Raw genomic sequence first — 22,403 nt, 5'->3', positions numbered from 1 at the left:
ACCCATTTTTAATGTTAATTCAGACGGCCTGCACATGTGCCTTCTTGAGCAGGGGGGCCATGCGGGCACTGCAGGATTTTAAACCTTTACGGCATAATGTGTTGTCTATGGTTTTCTTGGTAACTGTGGTCCCAGCTGCCTTGAGATCATTAACAAGTTTCCCCTATGTAGTTTTAGGCTGATCTCTCACCTTCCTCATGATCAAGGATACCCCACGAGGTGAGATTTTGCATGGTGCCCCAGATCGATGTTGATTGACAATCATTTTGCATTTCTTCCATTTTCTTACTATTGCACCAATAGTTGTCTCCTTCTCACAAGGTGTCCTACGTAATACTGTTTTGTAGCCCATTCCAGCTTTGTGCAGGTCTATGATCTTGTCCCTGACATTCTTATAAAGCTCTTTGGTCTTGCCCATGTTGTAGAGGTTAGAGTCTGACTGATTAATTGAGTCTGTGGATGGGAGTCTTTTATAAAGGTGACTATGTAAGACAGCTGTCTTTAATGAAGGTAACAAGTTGATTAATAGCATCTAACTGGTCTGTAGGAGCCAGAACTCTTAATGGTTGGTGGGGGATCAAATACTTATTTCTCACTGCAAAATGCCAATAAATTTATTTAATTTATACAATGTGATTTTCTGGATTTTATTTTTGATATTCTATCTCACAATGTTAAAATAAACCTACTCTTAAAATTATAGACTGTTCATGTCTTTGTCAGTGGGCAAACTTACAATACTTATTTCCCCCCTTGTATCTTTGAGTCATTGGTGCTTATTGAAAGCTTTAAGTCTTGTCTGTAGGATTGTGTTGTGAACAGACAATGTAGAAAAGCTATGATTGTTCTCCATGTCTAGAGCAGTCTCAAATGGCTTGTCCAGTTTCAGAAAACTCTTGTCCCCATGCGCAATTGGTTAAAAAAAAAAAAAAGCCTACTATACTTACCATCCCCAGGTCCAGCTCAGATTCTCTACCACTGCTCTCGGTGTCTGTTATTGTCTGCAGCGGTGACGTCACTTTAGCACTGCAGCCATTAACTAAGGTCAGCAACTCTGCCTGCCCGAGCTCACTGATTAGATGCAGCGCTGTCAGCGTGATGTCACCACTGCAGACAATAAGACACCGCATCAGATATGGTGGGCTAAGTGAGAGTATCACACTATCTTTCTATAGGCTATAAGGCTCTATGTACACTATGTGGGTATACACGGGTGGCACAGGTCACCTACAGGGTCCCATAATTAAAGACATGCACCCTGCTGTATACGGTAGTTTCTGAAGGTCCTGAGTATAGAAATGTGAAGAAAATATTCTGACCATATTGGAGACCATAAGGATTCTCGTTTCCCATCTGCTGAGTGGTTATATGAATGAGTTCCCTGGAGCTCTTCTTGGCATGTACACAATCTGATGCCATGTGCACAAACACCACCTCTAGTTCTCCTGCCCTTTAGACTAGACCTAATGGCTCAGTGTAAGGGTCTCATGACATCCTGCACTACGATGATAAAAAGAACATAACTCCATGTTTGTTTTTTACAATGGCAGAATGACTGAGGATGCCTTTGACACCGTCCGACTCTGGATCATCATTTCCCTGTGTGGTTTGAGGTTAACTATGATGAGATACCATCTACAGGCATACTTAAATTTGGCTCAGAAATGTGTGGATCAAATGAAGAAAGAAGCTGGGAGGATAAGTACTATGGAACTACAGAAGATGGTAAATCTGCTCGGTCTAATCCTATTCTGTATTATTCTCCGTTGATCCCTTATGTAAAATATATATGATTTATTCCCTAAAATACTGCTGACAAACTCTGTACGAGTTCCATGAAACCACAAAATCAGTTAGTATTTCATCATGTCACCCTTACATGTTATCACCATCTGCAGTTGTCTAGGCATGGATTCAGGAAGGCAGGTGAAGTACATGGAGTCCATGTCTACCCACAGTGTCTTCAGCGTCTCCTTTAGATCGTTGATGTTGCCCGGTCGTGTGTTTTGAACCTTTTTTTTTTCATTAAATTCTAGGCATTTTCTATTTGGTTAAGGTCAGTGGGATTACATGGCCACTCTAAAATGTTAATCTTCTGGTAATTGAGAAACTTTGTCACGGCCTTGGGTTTGTGGACAGGGGCTCCATCATGCATAAAGTTTGATGAATGACCCAAAAATTAAGCAAATGTTCATCCAGAACACTAATAGAACTACGGTACTTGCTTTAATACTTACATTGTTGGGAAGCAAGTACAAACCTGCCCTGCCCAGCCATTCACACCATGTTCAGGGTGTTTAACAGTCTTAACCGTGTATATTTCGGGTCATGCCGTGACGCGGTACTCAGGCAGCGCGCTTTGAGCCTCCCCTGACCAACCTGAAAGTTCTCTCATCACTTTCTTCCACTTTTCTAATGTCCAATCTTGATATTTCTTCCAAGAGGCAAGCCTATTCTTGTTCATTGCTGCTGTGAGCAGGGGCTTCTGTGTGGCTGGGCGACTTGGTAGACCCAGGTCCTTCTGCAGGTGGTGATGGATTGCGTTCTGGAGGAGCGCAGGGTACTTGTTTTTTAGTTCAACGACCGTTATAGATGGACTTTACATCACTTCATGCTGCAAAAGTATATCAGTCCTTGGTGATGTCATTTTAAGTGCGCCAGAGCCTGACTTCCTCTGCGGTACAATCCTAGGAGGAGGCAATGATGCCGCCGACTGCTTCAGTTGATAAATTGCCTCTCTCAACACACCCAGATCTCTAGCTACAGCAACCACCCCATCCCCTTTATCAGAGTCATGGCACAGGATTTCTGTTCCATTTTAAGCTTCTTCCAACTCATTGAGGGACATAATCAAAAACTGTCATATAGAAAAACTGGCTTAGTTTCTCATAGCAACCAATCAGAGTGCAGCTTTCATTTTACCAGAGCAGTGTGAGAAGTGAAATCTGAGCTTTGGTTGGTTGCTCTGGGCAATAAGCCAGTTTTACTATATGACCGTTTTCGATCATCTCCACTGTTGTGTGCACTTTTAAGAAGTGAAATCATGACGCGGATATTACTTGTAAAGTTTGGGGGGGGGGGGGGTTGCTGCACAAGTGTTAAGATTTTTTTTTTGCCAGCATTGTATACAAGTGACAGATGAGATTTATTTTATGGAAACTTCACTTAATTGGAAAATATTTTGGTTAACCCAAAACAAGCCTTGCTAATATTAGCGCCCCATCTTTAGCTCTATGAGAAAATCCTATTCAGATTACGATGTAGCTGCGGACATTACACACTCCAGTATCAAGTATTGTAATGCGTGAAAGTCATGGCGTCTTATGAACATAGACCTAGACCAGTAACGGTGAAACCTAGGAGCCATTGTAGAGTTGTGTCTATAATGCAGCTGACAATTTAACAAGGGGGTGAAGAATGTGAGGCTTTTTATTTTTTTCCTTTTTCTATACTAGTGACCATTTGCTCTCCATGTGTATGTCACCATATGGTTGTCTTTTTTTTTTTTTTGCAAAAGATTAGTACCTTCTCAATGATGTTTTCTGGTTGTACAAGTGTAACAGCTGGCTTTTAATACAGGCGGCCTGGTTTTTCTATTAAAGGGGTGTATTCATCTTCTGTGTTCAGAAGTGCACCGTACCGCTACCTCCCATCTTTCTGCTTGCCAGGGGACTGAACATTAACAGTTCGGACCAGTGGCACCACTTGAACTGTGTGGTCTCCCATGCTGAAAGTAGTTACAGTTTTGACTCTACAGAATTGGAGGAGCCCAGAAGAGCTTTCAGGCGTGCGCTCCTTGTATAGGAAACCAGCCACCTCTAATAAACTGCATCAGCAGTGGCCGGTAACCTAGGCAACAAGCCGTAAAATACACAGTTAAAACATTCTTGAGAACAGAGGATTTTTAATAAAAGGTAAATAGAGGATTTACTTGTTTATTCAAGTGCCGTATATACTCGTTTTTAAGCCGAGCTTTTCAGCACATTTTTTTTGTGCTTAAAACTCCCCCCTCGGCTTATACACCAGTCATTGTCCCAGTCCATGGGGTGCAGGCGAACAGCAGGTCACAGGAAGCAGGAGCCGGCAGCTGCGGCTAAAGCCTGTGCCCGCTGCTAAAGAGAAATGAATATTCACTGCACTGGCAGTGAATATTCGTTTCTCTTATAGCGCACAGTTACAAGCAGCCGGCTTTCAGCAGCTGCCGGGCTATCATGGGTGTCCGCTCATTAAGGTAATGAATACTCATCCCTCTCCACTCCCATAGAAGTGGAAAGCGGTTAATATTCATTACCTTAATGAGCGGAGGACACGTGAACGCTCGGCCGAGAAGAGCGTCTGGCACCAGAACAAGATGCTGTGAGTGCGCGCAGGGAAGGTAAGTAGGATGTTTTTATTTTTTTATATAGGGATGGGTAGCCATGCATACAAGGATAGGGGATAAGGAGCCATGCGTACAAGGACGGGGATGAGAAGCCCCTCTTACAAGGACAGGGTCGGGGAGCCATGCACACAAGGACAATGTTATCAGTTTAACAACATGAGACAGTCTCTTTTAAGGTCCTTTCAGAAATGAGCACTTTTTTACTGCACATTGGACAGCACACTGATGGATTCTGTCTTATTTTAGGTGGCTCGAGTGTTTTACTACCTTTGTGTTATTGCACTTCAGTATGTAGCACCTATGGTGATGCTCCTGCACACGACCCTGCTCCTGAAGACATTAGGTAAGCATGAATGTGGCACCGGACTTCATCAATAACACCACGCATGCTCATATTAAAGTCTGGAATTCTGTTTTTAGTGTGTGTTAAAGGGAGCCTGTCACCAGGATTGTCCCATGTGAGGTAATGCCAGTACTTTTCAGCCTTGATATACAGCATTCTAATATGCTCCCAATCCGATCTGCAAGACCAGAAGAACAGCTTTTATTATACTCGCCTGTGGGGCGTTGGGTCCGGTGGGCGTTGCTGTTTTTGTCCAGTTCTTCTTGCAACGCCCTCCTTCTTACTTCATGTGGATGGGCCCGTCCTACGTCATCCACACAGTGTCCCCTGGCCTCACGCTCCTGTGCAGGGGCATTTCTGTGCTCTGACCAGGTACCAAGTAAGGTACCAAGTGTGCATGCGCTTATTTGTAAAGTGCTGCAGAATATGTTGGCCTTATATAAATAAAATTCTTATTATTGTGCGCCATGGCTCTCTGACCTTTCCCAGCGCATGCGCACTGCAGTACTTTGCTATGCCCTCGACAGGGCAGAGAAGTACGCCTGTGCAGGAGTGCAATGCCGGGGACACTTTGTGGGTGACGCAGAGCGTGATGCTGGGGACACTGTGTAGATGTCGTAGAATGCATCATCCACACGAAGCAAGGAGGAGGATGACATCGCATGAAGAAGGGAGGTGGTGCACCAAGACTGCGAATGACCATCGGACCCGACCGGCCCCGTAGGTGAGTATTATAAAACTTCTCTTTCTTGTCTTACAGATCAGATTGGGGGCACATAGACAGCATATCAGAATGCTGTATATCAGGGCTGAAAGGTGGTGGTGGCATCTCATATGGGACATACCTGGTGACCGGTTTCTAGTCGTTCCTTTTTTTCCTTGTTAGGTAATCATTCTTGGGGGATCTACGAGTCCAATTCTCCATTAGAAGCAGCGCAAGGATCTAGCCCGGCTTTCTCTGAAGTGCCATGCCCTGAAGAAAAAATGAAGGCGACAGTAACGCAAATTACCGTAGCACTCGGGGGACTGAAGAACATTTTCTCCCCTCTTCTCTTCCGGGGACTCTTATCCTTCCTTACGTGGTGGATAGCTGCTTGCCTTTTCTCTACAAGCCTCTTCGGTTTGTTTTATCATCAGTATTTAATAGTGGCATGATCAACCCCATGGCATTCTCCTAAAAGGACCAAGTATGAGACAAGAAGCTGCACCGACAAGAGCACATGGATATCGGCAGCGTCATGTCTCGTATCAATGTTTCCTCTGTTTTCTCAGGGTAAATATTGTATCAGATCACTGTTGTGAGCTTAATCTTCATTACCTCAGAGGACGAAGACGACTTACCGTAACTGCTGATTCACATAATAGTTAGTTTTGTTTTTTCTTTGTGATTTTGCTTTTTTTTTGCTTTTTATAACAAGTTTCGGACTGAAGTAAGATTACCTATTACCTAGTCATCTTTTCTTAGCTGCACTCACATCGCTTAGTGTCTTTTATTTTCTCCCTTAAATATGGACGCCGTGTCAACGAAGCTTTTGACAAATTCTCCTGCATTTTTCTGTCAAGAGCTCTGCCATACAAAGAAAGTTGAGGCTTGAAGATGACTAATTTATTTCTGCTGGGTCTGTCCGTTTTTAGTGACACAAGTTCCAGCAGGACAGAATGTATTGCTACTGTATATTACAGTAAATGTATGTGAACAACTGTGCGGTTATCTGGTGACTTTTCTATGTCTGACGGACATGTGTGCTTCAAGGCAGGTAAGTAGAGATGAGCAAAAAGATTCACAGGACCCAGGTCCAGCAGCCACATCGGTGGTCTTCGGCTGCAGGACATCGCACCGGCCCTAATAGAAGAGGCGCCAAGGGTTCCGGCAGGCAGGAGGTTGGCGGGGCATTGGTTGGCAGCCACAGGTACTGACGGGACCGATCAGCCAGGATCCTACAAATCTTTTCTACTCTCATCTCTACTGGCAATCTAATCTATCGTGTACGATAGTTCCTCCATCACTGCCCACATAAACACTTAACAAGTGTCGGTGCTAGACGTGTCAGACATGGGATTGTGTGTGTGTCTATATGGGTGAAGAGTGGGGATGACACTGCAAAAGTTATGCATCATTTTTACTAAAGCTTAATCCAAACATCACTCTAAAATCACATATTAGAAAGAGTTTTAAATGTTTATTTTATAGGAAATACTTTATTAGACCATTTTTTTTTGCAGAGGTTTATACAACTTGTGTGATCTGACTTTTTATTTATTTTTAAAATCCTTTTTTAAAGGGTTCAATGCAAAACGCTGCTGTAAACATAATATAAATGTTCGTATTTCAGATCAAACATATTTATATGCAATCATTTAAAAGTAAATCTTTATCAAGTTTCTAAACGCTAGAATTCATGGTGTTTCCTAAGGTGTTAAATGCTCGGTGGTCCTGCTTTTTGTCTTGCTCACAAACCTTTGTAACCAGGGTTATATAAAGGCATTTTGTTGTTGCGTTACAATAACCATGGGAGATGGAGATATTTTAAAGTGCCCTTTTTGCAAGTTGGACAAATATGCGTCAAACACTACAGTACTGGTAGCCAAAGGAATGAGCTACAGACCACTATTTTTTTTTAGCTAGCCATACAAATGAGGTTGTCTGCTGAATAATCGGCCGACAGCTTTAGGCCCCCTACAGTTAGCCAAATCCATCGATGGTAATACCGATCATCTGATACTTATGGGTACTGCTATATAGAATGTAATAGGGCAGGAACAAAAACAAATTGTGGAAAAAGATTCAGCATAAGGCCTCATTCAGACGTCCGTGAACCACTTACATGTTCTACCTGTGGTTTTCATGGATAGAGCACATAGCCATTATAGTCCATGGAGCGGATCTGTTCACATGTCCTAGATTTTTTGTGACCATGTGCTGAAAATGGTTTTTGGAGACATGTCCGTTTTTGATCCAAGTCTACGGGTTGTGAAAAAATCACCGATGGCACACATACAGTAATACAATATGGTTGGAACTTGCTGATATTGAGAACTGGGTGCTTTGGTAGAGAAATTTATAAATTTGAAAAGGCATAACCAAACCTCTCCAAATGAGACTGAAGGCTTTATATGATCATCAGCAGGTATAAATACAACGTTTCGTCCTACACCAGGCGCTTTTCTCAGCCACATCGAGGCAGAGCTGAAGAGTTGGATGCTGATTTGTGACCCACATGTCTTACGACCACATCCTACACTTCAGCTCCCTCTCCTGTGTATGAGATCAAGGTCCGATGTGGGCCCGAAACATTGGCCCATTCGTTTGTATGTATCCTGTATTATATATGCACTCCTTCTCTGGAGTGCCTTGGTTACGCTTCTAACAGCACACATCGTCGTCCAAGCATTGCCTGTACGTCATTAACATTGTAACGTGTAGAAGAACCTTGCAGAGAAAATCTGGTGATGAAACACTGATGAAAATCAGCTCTACAACACCGTTGAACAATGGTCCTTGTTTTTACAGATGTCTGAATGAGGCCTACCTTGTATTTTATTCTCTGAGATTCCTGCTCCTTCGGGACCAGCAGTCCAGTGGGTGGTCCCAATCAGTGATCGGCAGCTATTTCTATATGCACATGGCACTATAAAATGCCGCCTATAGATTACACAATATTTTTGATTTAACGGGTTCCCTTTAAATGTCTGGCGTTGCCGTTCATCTCCATACATTTTTTTTTTTTAAAGGGGTATTCATTAAGACGTTATCAACACATTCTCGTAAAATTAGCACAAAACCTGAAGAAACCATTTGATTTGTTAATATATATTTAAGAAGTGTGTTACAAATTCATGGATTGTTGCTTTTTCGTGTGCTTTGTTTTTCAGAACAGAGAGATCTTTTTTTAAAGCCAGTTTTGTTAAACATGCCGTACATTGGTTGAGGCTTGTGATCAATCAGAGCGTGGACCATGTGAATAGTGGCTATTATGGACATTTAGCGAAAAGGGCTTATAGAGTAGAAGATTGGGGAAGATTCTGGATTTTACATAAAATACTGTTTATTTTTAATTAATTTTGTATGGTTATTAAATGGGTTTTATGTTTTTATAGCGGTATTCCCATTGCGCACATTTGTGTAATATTCAAAGTATAATCCGTAATTTATAGTACATGCGTATTGCACCAAGGGGACCCGCATCGATCTCTAGAACTGAACCCGTAACACACCCTTCTGTCCATGTATGTGAACTCTGTTCTTCTCTCCATTCAAAACAGCACGTGGCAGATCCCATTACTAGATACATGCTGGTCCCATTGGTGGGACTCCTATGTAGCACACATTTACGGCACATGCTGTGAATATGCCATACATACACAAAATGGGAGTAACCCTTTAAAGGGCACTTGACAGCTGATATATTCTGCCCGGTCCATGGGCAGCGTATATCAGGCACTGGCTGCATGATTTCAACCATATATTTTTCGCTTTGAAACACTCCGGCCTTTCAGAGTAGAACAGTCTAAATGCCGCTGGACTGAGCCGCACTGGAGATTAGTCGGACAGGTGGGTCCCCGGCACCTGGTCCCCCACCCTCTGCCTTTGAGTGATAGGTCTTTGTCTATACATGCATGCAGGGAGAGACTTGTCACTCCAGGGCAGCAGGCGGGTAGAAGCCTCCGGGGAGCCGCCTGTCCGACTAGGCTCCCGTGGGGCTCAGTACCCGCAGCTATTAAAGTATATTTTTCTCTGAAACGTCGCAGCATTTCATAACAGATATGGCTGGAATTGTACAGCCACTGTCTGATACATGCTGACTGTAGATTGGACAGCGTGAATCAGCTGTCACGGTCCCTTTAAGCAGATAAATGCCTTTAAATGTTAAAGGCATAGAGAATATGAGGCTTTATGACTACAGTACTAAAGAAAATTTGTTGTCTGTCTGTGGCATGCATGATGCTGACAAATTGTTACAATTCTATGCATTAAATTGTTAATTTGACTGTCGCTGGTCCCCAAATCTATTTGTATTATGTATATTTAGCCTAATGTACAGTTCTTCATCCTGTCTGGATTTTCCACTGGTGCCAGCATTCTATGCCAGCAATGTGTTGTGTGGATGCACATGGGTTTCTGACTTTTAGTCTTATATTGATTATACCTATGTTATGTCAGTCATCCATCTACTACCTCCCTGTCATTGTTGCTGATTACATTTTTGTGACCATTGCCTCCTGCATGAACTTCAAGTCCAAGCTGCATTATGTTAAAAGGCTAAAACACTTAAAGGAATATGTAAGCAGGTTTTGGCTATGTAATCTGACAGCAGCATGAAGTAGGGATAGAGACCCTTATTCCAGTGATGTGTCGCTTAGTTGACTGGGTGCAGCAGTTTTGATAAAATCAATTTTCTCTGCTGCAGATGTAGCAGAGCTGTTAAACCCCGTGCACGTCACTGATGGGCAGTTTTCTGTGTACTTTGTATAGTGGCAGAGAGCTGCTAATCAGCGGTGAGGGTGTGGTTGAACCTGGAGGTACGAGGAAGCTAATTCTGTAATGATAATCTCCTGCTGATAAAACACTGATTGTATTGAAAGAAAAGCATAGCCTAGTAAGTGACACATTGCTGGAAGCGAGCTCCCATCCCCTACCATCATGGTGCTCTTAGATTACACTCCCCGACAGAAGTTATGTCACTTATGCATGTTATGTAAATAAACGCTTATAACCTGTCATTAAATTCATCCATTGGTTGTATAAATTATTCTTTTGAAAGCTGAAACCCTTCTAAATGTGGTTTAGGTTAAGAAAATAAGTTGGCATCAATGCAGAAATATTGATCAGTTAATGGACACAGAATGGTCAGATTTTTGGCAAGACAAAAGTTTTGTCGCCTGGTCATATAAAGCACCCAATCCTAGTTTACATCCTCACCTGTGCTCAGTTAATGATCGGTTAATTAGTGTGTGTATAAAAAGAAACCCAGCACCCCAGACCTTCACTTGAACGGCAACTTGGGCTCTGACAACATACCAAAAATCCACCCTGTGACCTAAGCCTGGATTATCAAGAGGCTGAAGACCAGATCCACTGCAGAGGTGGCTGGCACCTTTAATTTGTCTCGGCGTCAAGTACAAAGAATTAAAAAAAGATTTGAAGAGACTGGAGATGTGTTTGACAAGCCCAGGTTCGGCAGACCCTGCAAAACAACTGCTCAGTAGGAACGTTTGTTGGTTAGAAAATCCAAAGCAAACCCCTCTTCCACTGCAGCAGAGCTCCAACAGGCCTGGTCACCTCAAGTTCCTGTGTCAACTAGAACAGTTTGTAGGATTTTGTCTCGAACTGGCCTCCATGGTCAAATCAGTGCCCAGAAGCCAGCACTAAACAAAAGGCAAATAAAAAAACGTGTGGCATTTGCAAAGTCTCACAGCCTGCTAAACAGATGGATGCTGGAAAAGTGGCAGAAGGTGGATTTCTCTGATGAATCTTCAGTAGAATTACACCACAGCCACCGCAAATACTGCAGGAGACCTACTGGAGCACGTATGGATCCAAAATACACCCAGAAAACAGTTAAATTTGGTGGTGGAAAGATCATGGTCTGGGGTTACATTCAGTATGGGGGTGTGCGAAACATTTGCAAGGTGGAAGGCAATATCAATAGCTTAAAATATCAAGAAGTATTTGCTACCTCTTTTATTCCAAATCATAAAAGGGGTCAAATTCTGCAGCACGATGGTGCTCCATCTCATACATCCATCTCATACATCCATCTCTACAACAGAGTTCCTCCAGGCAAAAAAGATCTAGGTGCTCAAGGACTGGCCAGCCCACTCACCAGACATGAACATCATTGAGCCTGTTTGGGGTAGGATGAAAGAGGAAGCTTGGAAGCCAAAGAATCTAGATGAACTCTGGGAGGCATGTAAGACTGCATTCTTTGCTATTCCTGATGACTTCATTAATAAATTGTATGAATCATTGTTAAATCTGATGAATGCAGTCCTTCAAGCTCATGGAAGTCACACAAAATATTAAATATGACTCTTAATAGCACCACAACTTCATTCACCAATGTTATGCAACATATATTTGTATTTTAAGTTAATTATTTGTTTGTATATCGCATTACTTTCTGTGGGCGACAAAACTTGTCTTGCCAAAATCTGACCATTCTGTGTCCATTAACTGATCAATATTTCTGCATTGATGCCAATTTATTTTCTTAACCTAAACCACATTTCGGAGGATTTCAGCTTTCAAAAGAATAATTTATACAACCAATGGATGAATTTATCGTCAGGTTATAAGCTTTTATTTACATAACATGGATAAGCGCCATAACTTCTGTCAAGGAGTGTACATAACAAAAACCTGCATACAGATTTCCTAAACCGAAATTTCACATGAACTTAAAAAATGAAATCTTGTATGTGTGCACCATTTCCCTCCTCACTTTCCTAATTCTTAGACAGTCTTAAAATGTATCACACTGGTTTATGCTGCATCTTGAGATGTCTGATCTAAGTTTATTCACCTTATTAGTTGGCTTACTTTACGCCAGGAATTCTCTGGCGCAGTGTTACACATTACACCAAGTCCTCTTTTTCTGCCTTGAAAAAGTATTCATGCCCCCAGCAGTTTCTTCCACTTGCTAGCTGTGTCACCGACATGGCATGTGGCAGAAGGTGCTCTGGTCAGATGACATCAAAGTAGAACTTGTTGGGCTAAATGCAAAATGCTATGTGTGACAGAAAACTAACATTACACATAACCCTGAATACACCATCCCCACTGTCAAACATTGTGGCAGCATCATGCTGTGGGGATGCTTCTCTTCAGCAGAGACAGGGAAGCTGGTCAGAGTTGATGGAAAGATGGATGGAGCTAAATACAGGGCAATCCGGGACGAAAAACTGTTAGAGGCGGCAAGACTCATGAGACTGCGGTGTAGGTTCACGTTCCAGCAGGAAAATGACCCTAAACATACTGCCAGAGCTATAATGGATGGTTTTTATCAAAGCATGGCATAAAATCCCAATAAAATACATTTAAGTTTGTGGTTCAAAGGTGAAAAAACGAGGAAAAGTTCATGGGGGTATGAATACTTTTTCAAGGCACTGTATAGGAATTGGCTCAGGTTGTTAGACCCGCTGGTCAGGTAGGGTCTTCTCGTCCAAGCAACATCCATTTTTCACTGATGTGTGAAATTAGCCTTCACTTGACTTTTGTGGGACCATTTGTAAACCTGCTCTGAGACCTGTGCAGAGGTTATTAGTACTCAGGTATTGGGGGAGGAGGTGAGCTGTGACATCACTATTGTGTATGGGGGATTCTGTTCTATCTCCTGTATATAGAGGCTTTATCTGCCAATGTTTTCTAGACTGTGATGATAATAATAGGACTTCTAAAAAGAATGTTCTAATGTTATAGTAAGTAACCAGTGGGAAAATGTCAAGATTTCATTATTGAATAATTAAAAAAATAGCCGTATGGAAAATGGGAAATATATGTATTTTTATCATAAAAAGTAATTTCAATTTTGTAATATTACCTTTTAAAGTGGTGCTATTAACAGCAACCCACCACCTTTTGGACTGAAAAATGACTATTTGTCATGTGTAGTTTCCGTACTGACTTTCTCCGCTGCTTTAATCTGCATTCCATTCCTCCTACTTCCAAGATGGCCAGTGCAGTGGTAAGTCCGGGGTCACATTAGTGTGTAGCATCCAATGTGATATGCTAATGACGCTCAGCTCAACCTCTGCTGCGAGTGTGAACCGAAAGTAATGCTTCTGTGCTCTGATCCTTTCTCATGCGAGAATCAGATCATGGGTGAGGAGAAGGAAAGATTAATCTCTCTATCTTCTCCATTGCCTATAACAGAAATCACAACAAATATAACAAAATATCCAGACTGAGAGGGGCCGAAGCCCTGCTCTCTCCGTATATACATAAATGAAACTACACTAATCATGCGTGTACTACTCCCAAAGCATGAAATAAATTAAAGAACATGGAGCACAAGAACACTAACAAATTTCAAAAATAAAAGGAATAATTTTATTGATACATTATAAAATACACAAAATACAAAGACAGCCCAAACAATGGGCAATCTACAAGTAAGAGGAAAAGGTAAGGAACCTGCTAGCACAGCAGGCAAAAACGGACCAAAAAGGTAAATATTGCAAGGGCTAGTCTGGCAGAACCAAAAGAGGGGGGAGGGGAAAATAAATTCCCAATGAGTCCTAAGTAAAGGCCCCGTCTCACATAGCGAGATCGCTAGCGAGATCGCTGCTGAGTCACAAGTTTTGTGACGCAACAGCGACCTCAGTAGCGATCTCGCTATGTGTGACACGTACCAGCGATCAGGCCCCTGCTGTGAGATCGCTGGTCGTGTCAGAATGGCCTGGACCTTTTTTTGGTCGTTGAGGTCCCGCTGACATCGCTGAATCGGTGTGTGTGACACCGATCCAGCGATGTCTTCACTGGTAACCAGGGTAAACATCGGGTTACTAAGCGCAGGGCCGCGCTTAGTAACCCGATGTTTACCCTGGTTACCAGCGTAAATGTAAAAAAAAACAAACAGTACATACTCGCCTTCTGATGTCCGTCAGGTCCCTTGCCGTCTGCTTCCTGCTCTGACTGAGCCGCCGTACAGTGAGAGCACAGCAGTGACGTCACCGCTGCGCTCTGCTCTCACTGTACGGCGGCTCAGTCAGAGCAGGAAGCAGACGGCAAGGGACCTGACGGGCAACAGATGGTGAGTATGTACTGTTTGTTTTTTTTTACATTTACGCTGGTAACCAGGGTAAACATCGGGTTACTAAGCGCGGCCCTGCGCTTAGTAACCCGATGTTTACCCTGGTTACCCGGGTGCTGCAGGGGGACTTCGGCATCGTTGAAGACAGTTTCAACGATGCCGAAGTCGTTCCCCTGATCGTTGGTCGCTGGAGAGAGCTGTCTGTGTGACAGCTCCCCAGCGACCACACAGCGACCACACAGCGACGCTGCAGCGATCAGCATCGTTGTCTGTATCGCTGCAGCGTCGCTGTGTGAGACGGGGCCTTAAGACCACGGACCAGGCTCTGTACATAAGGCCCTGTGGATATCACCACCAATGAAACCCCTCAAAACCCCCTACACATATCAATAGGTTGCCAACACTCACCCATAGTTACAGATATCCTCGGTCACGCCTGCTGTGACCCCTTGATGCGCGTTTCGCGTAAGTGCTTCTTCAAGAAGGGGAGTCCCCTATTGATATGTGTAGGGGGTTTTGAGGGGTTTCATTGGTGGTGATATCCACAGGGCCTTATGTACAGAGCCTGGTCCGTGGTCTTACTTAGGACTCATTGGGAATTTATTTTCCCCTCCCCCCTCTTTTGGTTCTGCCAGACTAGCCCTTGCAATATTTACCTTTTTGGTCCGTTTTTGCCTGCTGTGCTAGCAGGTTCCTTACCTTTTCCTCTTACTTGTAGATTGCCCATTGTTTGGGCTGTCTTTGTATTTTGTATATTTTATAATGTATCAATAAAATTATTCCTTTTATTTTTGAAATTTGTTAGTGTTCTTGTGCTCCATGTTCTTTAATTTACTTCTCCATTGCCTGTCTCGCCTTATATCGGACTGCACTTGGATGACATCCGAGTGCAGTCTGATGTTTTGCACGTACACATTTACTTGAATGAGTGCAAAACAAGCCCTTAAGCACGCCTTCCTTGTGCAATGGGAGAAGATAGGAAAGACAGAGATGTGCGGCTTACACTTAGGGCTCATACTCGGGTGAAATACGGCCGAGTCTCGCATGTTAAAACACGGCTCTGCCACCGGCACTCCAGAGCGGAGCATGCGGCCGCACAGCAATACATGGGGCCGTACGCTCCGCTCCCAAGTGTCGGCGGCAGAGCCGGGTGTTACCATGTGAGACTCGGCCGTATTTCACGCAAGTGAGTATGAGCCCTTACCGTTATACTCCCATGCCGCTAATCTGGCCATCTTGGAAGCCGGAGGATCGGAATGCAGATCTGAGCAGAGGATGCAGCAGGAGACAAGCGGAGGGCACCAGGTGGGGTGACTATGAATGACAACGTGTCACTTTTCAGTTCTAGTGTGAAGGGTTAGTTTGGATTAAAAATTATGTTGCATTTCAAAAATGTTATTGACCTTTTGATGATTTTAGTCCTTTGTGTAGAATAGACCATGTGTAGTCCTTTGTGTAGAATAGACCATGTGTAGTCCTTTGTGTAGACTTAAGTAGCGTAGCTACTGGGGGGCAGAAGGGGCCTTCGCCCCGGGCCCTGTCACATGAAGGGGCCCACTGGGAGCCGGCACTGCCACTTCCGTGATGAGGCACAATAAGCACAGGAGGAGAACAGCAAAATGCCTGCTCTCCTGCCTGAAGGAGATTCTGCACGCTGGTTGGGCAGTAGCCAGTTGCAAATCTCCCTCCTGCACTGTATTGTGCTGACCGACCTCAGGAGCTTCTCCCAGGCTGCAGGTTTCTTCCCTCCATGTGCAAGCTGGGACTGGCTCGGGGCAGGCACCCTGGGTCCTAGTGCCCACCTGCATTTTAGATACATCCTGGTCCTGCTGCAAACTTCATTTGTAAGTGGGGATAAAATGCATTAGATTGATAGGCATGTCATAGTCCCTTAGTCCGACTTATGACACTATGGTGTCACTGAGGTATATTTGTATATTAATGATTTCTGTGTTTTTCACAGCTGACCTCAGCCGTATAATGGATTTCCGTGCACGAGATCAGACATGGCGTGCACTCATTAATGAGACAATGCAGGATGAGACCACTGGGGGTGCAGTGGGACCTGACAAAAATATGCAGGATGTGACTAATAAATTTAAGGATTTACTTAGAAAGCGGACTCGCATCTGGTGGAACCATGAATTCCTTGACAGATATATTCAAAGAGATCTTATCCCGAGAGGTTTGAGGATACAGGTGTTCCCGTCATTCCCTATTGAGGATGAAGTATTTAAGAATAATTGGGAAACTCTCACTAATACATGTTCTGGGGGCTTCCTGGGACTTTTGAAAAACATGAATCAGGAATCGTTAGTGTCCCTCGAACTAGAAATTGAGGAGTTGCAGACGGTCCTACGTAGAGATATGACTGCTGATGCTTTAAAAAAATTTAATGAAGAGATAGATGTCATCTCTCAAAAATGGGCACATGAGATTCAGACTATGAAGGCCAAAAAGTTCCAACGAGATGTTGAGGATAAGAGAACCTCACGTGTATATAGATGGCGCAATACATATGAGCGCTCTCGGACACGGTTTAGGAACTCATCCTATTCAAGATCACGGTCAGCTTCAATGAGATCTAATATCTCGGGGGACGAAGGATCTACATCTAAAGCCCCCGTCTCACATAGCGAGATCGCTAGCGAGATCGCTGCTGAGTCACTAGTTTTGTGACGCAACAGCGACCTCAGTAGCGATCTCGCTATGTGTGACACGTACCAGCGATCAGGCCCCTGCTGCGAGATCGCTGGTCGTGTCGGAATGGCCTGGACCTTTTTTTGGTCGTTGAGGCCCCGCTGACATCGCTGAATCGGTGTGTGTGACACCGATCCAGCGATGTCTTCACTGGTAACCAGGGTAAACATCGGGTTACTAAGCGCAGGGCCGCGCTTAGTAACCCGATGTTTACCCTGGTTACCAAAAAAAACAAACAGTACATACTCGCCTTTCGGTGTCCAGGTCCCTTGCCGTCTGCTTCCTGCTCTCACTGAGATCCGGCCGTACAGTGAGAAGTGAGAGCAGCGGTGACGTCACTGCTGTGCTCTCACTTCTCACTGTACGGCGGCTCAGTCAGAGCAGGAAGCAGACGGCAAGGGACCTGGACACCGAAAGGCGAGTATGTAGTGTTTGTTTTTTTTGGTAACCAGGGTAAACATCGGGTTACTAAGCGCGGCCCTGCACTTAGTAACCCGATGTTTACCCTGGTTACCCGGGTGCTGCAGGGGGACTTCGGCATCGTTGAAGACAGTTTCAACGATGCCGAGTCGTTCCCCTGATCGTTGGTCGCTGGAGAGCGGTCTGTGTGACCGCTCCCCAGCGACCACACAGCGACTTACCAACGATCACGGCCAGGTCGTATCGCTGGTCGTGATCGTTGGTAAATCGCTTAGTGAGACGGGGCCTTAAGGATACGACAAAGGGCATGCCCACGGGCAAGACACCGGTATATAAACGTACAACAAGACAAACATCTAAGGTGAAAACCAATACCAAAGTATCCTCTGATTCCCAGGGGGGGCTTCAGGTAGTTAACCTATCATTGCATGTGCTTACTAATGAGCATTTAAATCTTATCAAAAGGTCTCTCTTTTTCACCAACCAACTCTTTCCATTTTTTTACAGCCATAAAAGACTTGCATTTATTTCCTCGGAAATTATTACAGAGGAAATTGCATCTAAAGAGGTCCCGCTGTAAAACCATGAGTGAGATCGAGAGAGAAACTCTGCAGAATTTGGAGGACCTCCTAGCCGAACAGGTTGGTTCACACTCTAGTAGATTTCCTCCTTCTTCCTCTCCCAGATCTACCAGGTTCCCCCCCTTGTCTCTTAGGGTACTGTCACACAGTGGCACTTTGGTCGCTACAACAGCATGATCCGTGACGTTCCAGCGATATAGTTACGATATCGCTGTGTCTGACACGCTACTGCGATCAGGGACCCTGCTGAGAATCGTACGTCGTAGCAGATCGTTTGAAACTTTATTTCGTCGTCAAGTGTCCCGCTGTGGCGTCATGATCGCAGCGTGTAACAAAGGTGTGCACGATATTCCCAATGTCCCATATGACTTCTACATCGCAACAACGTCATGAAATTATCGCTCCAGCGCCGTGCATTGCAAAGGGTGACCGCAGTCTATGACGCTGGAGCGATAATCAAGCGACGCTGCAACATCACGGATCGTGCCGTCGGAGCGATCAAAGTGCCACTGTGTGACAGTACCCTTAGCCCTGCGATTGAGGTATTCACTAAATGTGTTGGTGAAGATTTCAAGAAACTTTCGCAGAGGCGTCAATACGACAACCTGACCCACACTGAGCGCATGGCATTATCTCAACTACAGGCCTTACCTGATGTCGTGTTTAAACCGGCAGACAAGAGGGGGAACATTGTGATCTGGCCGCAGGACAAGTATGAACAGGAGGCCCTCAGACAATTGAGAAATTCTGAGACCTATTCGAGGTTATCTTTTAACCCTACCGCCTCTTTCTCTCTTGATCTCCAGAAAATCTTGGTCAGAGCCTTGGATAGAGGTATAATTACTAGACAGGTGTTAGATGGGCTTACTATTAAGTCTCCAAAAACACCAACATTCTATCTTTTACCCAAGATCCACAAGAATGCCCTTGACCCTCCAGGGCACCCGATTGTCGGGCATTGGTGGTTTGTGTAACCCAATTTGTCAATTTATTGACTTCTACTTGAAACCCATGGTAGAGACCTTACCGTCCTATGTACGGGACACCACGGACGCTCTGGCTAGGGTCGATGGCATTCTTGTGGACCATAATACGTTGATGGTAACGGCTGACGTGGAGAGCCTTTACACTTGCATTGATCATGAACAAGGCATCGATGCGGTCCGCCTCTTCCTGGGAGCTTCCGACCGGGACGGCCCTTTGTGTGATCTTGTCCTTACCCACAATTTTTTCGTCTTTAAAGATCAATTTTACCTGCAAAAGCGCGGCACAGCCATGGGCGCGGCCTGTTCGCCCTCGTACGCCAATCTCTTCCTGGGTTCCTGGGAGAGATCTCTTTTTGGCGACGAGGGCCCTCGGGCCGCCTCCCATGTGCTGTGCTGGCACAGATATATAGATGATATTTTCTTTCTGTGGGACGGGACGGCGCAGCAGCTCGGGGACTTTATGGGGACGCTGAATCAAAATTCTCTTAACATTTATCTTACATATACGTATGATGAGAAGAAGGTCAACTTCCTTGATGTTACCTTTGAAGTTGATCAGACCGGATATATCCAAACAGATGTGTATCGTAAACGTACATCTGTGAATTCTCTGATCCATGCGTCCTCAGCTCACAACCCTTCTACTATACGGGCCGTCCCGGTCGGACAATTTCTCAGGATGAGGCGGATCTGTTCATCTGATGCCAGATTCGAGAACCAAGCCTCTGATTTGAAATCCCGTTTTAGGGCGAGGGGGTACTCGATTCGTTCTATTAAACAAGGCTATCATAGAGCGAGGGCTACTCCACGCAGTGATCTCTTGAAACCCTCCATGGCTCGTTCCAACATGGTAACAGCGGGACCTATTAGATTTATATCAACATTCAACCATGAATGGGAAGATATGAGACAGGTTCTTAAAAAGCACTGGTCGTTACTAGGTACTGAACCCTCCCTGGGAACAACCCTAGGGGACTTTCCCCTAATGACTGCTAGGAGATCGAAAAATCTTAAGGATTTATTAGTGAGCAGCCATTATGTCCCTACTAGTAACAATCCATTTGGCTCTACAGGTCCAACTTTGGGTTCGATACCGTGCGGTCGCTGTCTCGCCTGCGCAAATGTCCTGCGCTGCTCCACGTTCAGCTCTTCTGACAGTAAGAAGCAATTTGATATCAGACACAGGATATCATGTAGTAGTACGAATGTGATTTACTACGCAACCTGCGGTTGTTCTAAGATCTACATTGGACTCACATCCAGAGAGCTGAGAACATGTGTACGGGAGCACGTGCGGGACATTTGCGCGGCCAAGACAGCGGCCGACCCTACCCTCCTGAAAACGATCCCGCGACACTTTAGATAATGTCATAATTGTGAACCCTCGTCATTTCAGGTGAGAGGGATTGATATTGTCCACTTGGGGATCAGGGGGGTAATTATAAGAAAATTTTGGCCCAAGTTGAAGCCAAATGGATTGTCTTATTGGATACGATGACTCCTAAGGGACTAAATGAGTCACTATCATTTGCATCATTCTTATGAGTGTTATTTGGGCCAACCGGATTGCGTATCTGTATTTCTAAAATCCTTCTTAGTTGCTATACCCTATTGTATATATCCCCTCCCCTGGTATGATGTTGGTCTCCCATATTTTTAATTTCCTGTTTTTAATTCTCGTGTCTTTCTTGTTTATAATTTTGACAGTGTAATTGATTTTGGTCCGATGGACCTCTGCAGGGACGGAGCCTTTCTACATCTCGATTTGAGTCGCCGGATGGTGTTATCTATTTGCACCTGATTGCACATGAAATTAACTCAGCACATGCATGAATATGGACTTAAGCGGATATGATCTTATTATGTATCTTCTGTACACTTTTTTACATGTAACGTATGTCCGTGTTATTTCCCCGTGATTGGTGCCTTTGATTGCATGTGTGGGTGCTCTGATTCATGTACGCCGGTGTTTTAAACATCTCGATGGCTGTGCGCATGCGCGTCGCGTCCTTGGTTACCTGGTGGACGGTGAAGTGTCTTTAACCTCGCTCGTGTGTGTGGGGACTTACATTTTTGTCTCCCGCGCATGCGCAGTGATGTGTGACGCTGATCCGTACCATCCAGGACCTGTGGATGGGCATGCGCCGTCTATATATCCATCGTGATTGGCTCCCTCTATACCACCTGACCCCCCATGTGATCATAAAAGGTCCTTGCAGGGACATCTTGGTACTCCCCTTGATAAAGCGTTGCTGGGAGCACGCGAAATGCGCGTCGGAGCTGTTCCTTGGGGTTATCCAACATCCCACCCGGGGCATATTGACTTCTGCCTATGGTAAGCCTTTTTTCCCCCATTTAAATGTATGATCATTGGTAATTAGTTTGTGTGATTTCCCATACTGGGGGTGGCTTCCTTCATTCTAATGGCTCTTAGTGTTAGTTTAGCACCTCAGTGCCTTATGAATATACCTTGCACAATCGGGCAGTGGCAATATGTAACCCCCACCATCTCTCTACACTAGGTTTGTGTGTTTTCTTTCTGTATTTGTCCTGTTTAATTCTGTGATGGTCTATGGCTACTGGATTTATTGGTTTTGAATTTTTAAGAATTAATAAATTATACTCTGATAAATTGTACCTGGTTGCTCTTGTTTCTCTTTGCATTTATATTGATCTTTGAGTGGGTACATATGTTTTTTTGCTTTATGGGCTATTTCGAGCCCGACTTATGACACTATGGTGTCACTGAGGTATATTTGTATGTCATAGTCCCTGAAGAGTAAATGTGAGATGATGGGGGTGTTGTGGGGGCTTAGGTGGGGGAAGGGGACAGGGCACTGGGGGGTGAATGTGAGAAGATAAGGGTATTGTGAGGGCTGAGGTGGGTGAGGTGACGGCACTGGGGGGCTGATTATTATACGGTTTTGTTACGAGATTATATGCCCTCCTTCACATGTAATAGTTGTTTTCTGGGATGGGGAGGTAGGGGGCTTATTATACTTACCAGCTGGGTAAGCCATGAGCTGCATCACATTTAAAGCATCACTCCAGCATTTTTTGTTATTTCACCGCTGGAGTGGCGCTTTAAGGCTATGTGCACACGTTGTGGATTCGCAGCAGTTTTCCATGTGTTGTACACTACCATGTAAACCTATGGAAAATAAAATCCGCAGTGCACATGCTGCGGAAAATACAGCGCGGAAGTCCTGCTTTGTATTTTCCGCAGCATGTCAATTCTTT

General features: G+C 44.4%; 2 protein-coding genes across 4 annotated transcripts in view; both read left to right on the top strand.

Annotated features, from left to right (window-relative positions):
- The window catches only part of TMEM161B (transmembrane protein 161B), a 56,269-nt gene extending 46,552 nt beyond the window's left edge, over nt 1–9,717 (top strand). Inside the window, exons 11-13 of the mRNA XM_077288761.1 lie at nt 1,551–1,725; nt 4,628–4,724; nt 5,611–9,717. Coding sequence (XP_077144876.1) covers nt 1,551–1,725; nt 4,628–4,724; nt 5,611–5,879 — 541 coding nt within the window. The 3' untranslated portion in view covers nt 5,880–9,717. The remainder of the gene's footprint in view (nt 1–1,550; nt 1,726–4,627; nt 4,725–5,610) is intronic.
- An 8,173-nt stretch (nt 9,718–17,890) lies between these two features.
- Nucleotides 17,891–21,785, top strand: LOC143793776 (uncharacterized). 3 transcript variants are annotated; one of them, XR_013220255.1, is made up of 2 exons: nt 17,891–18,237; nt 20,871–21,785. XR_013220255.1 is itself a non-coding variant. In XM_077280769.1 (2 exons), the coding sequence occupies exon 2, from the start codon at nt 19,036–19,038 to the stop codon at nt 20,527–20,529; it is 1,494 nt and encodes a 497-aa protein (XP_077136884.1). In that variant the 5' UTR covers nt 17,891–18,005; nt 18,104–19,035; the 3' UTR covers nt 20,530–21,785. The 3 variants fall into 3 exon arrangements, 2 of the variants coding, with proteins under 2 accessions (XP_077136884.1, XP_077136883.1); XM_077280769.1 differs by having other exon boundaries at nt 17,891–18,005; nt 18,104–21,785; XM_077280768.1 differs by having other exon boundaries at nt 17,891–20,559.
- The last annotated feature ends 618 nt before the right edge of the window (nt 21,786–22,403 follow it).

The sequence above is a fragment of the Ranitomeya variabilis genome, chromosome 1 (assembly GCF_051348905.1).
Source record: "Ranitomeya variabilis isolate aRanVar5 chromosome 1, aRanVar5.hap1, whole genome shotgun sequence".
Classification (NCBI taxonomy): domain Eukaryota; kingdom Metazoa; phylum Chordata; class Amphibia; order Anura; family Dendrobatidae; genus Ranitomeya; species Ranitomeya variabilis.
This window is presented reverse-complemented; position numbering and strand designations above follow the sequence as displayed.

Excerpts from the sequence above, each read along its gene's own strand:
- LOC143793776 (XM_077280769.1), top strand. The coding sequence starts at position 19,036 with ATGGGCTTACTATTAAGTCTCCAAAAACACCAACATTCTATCTTTTAC.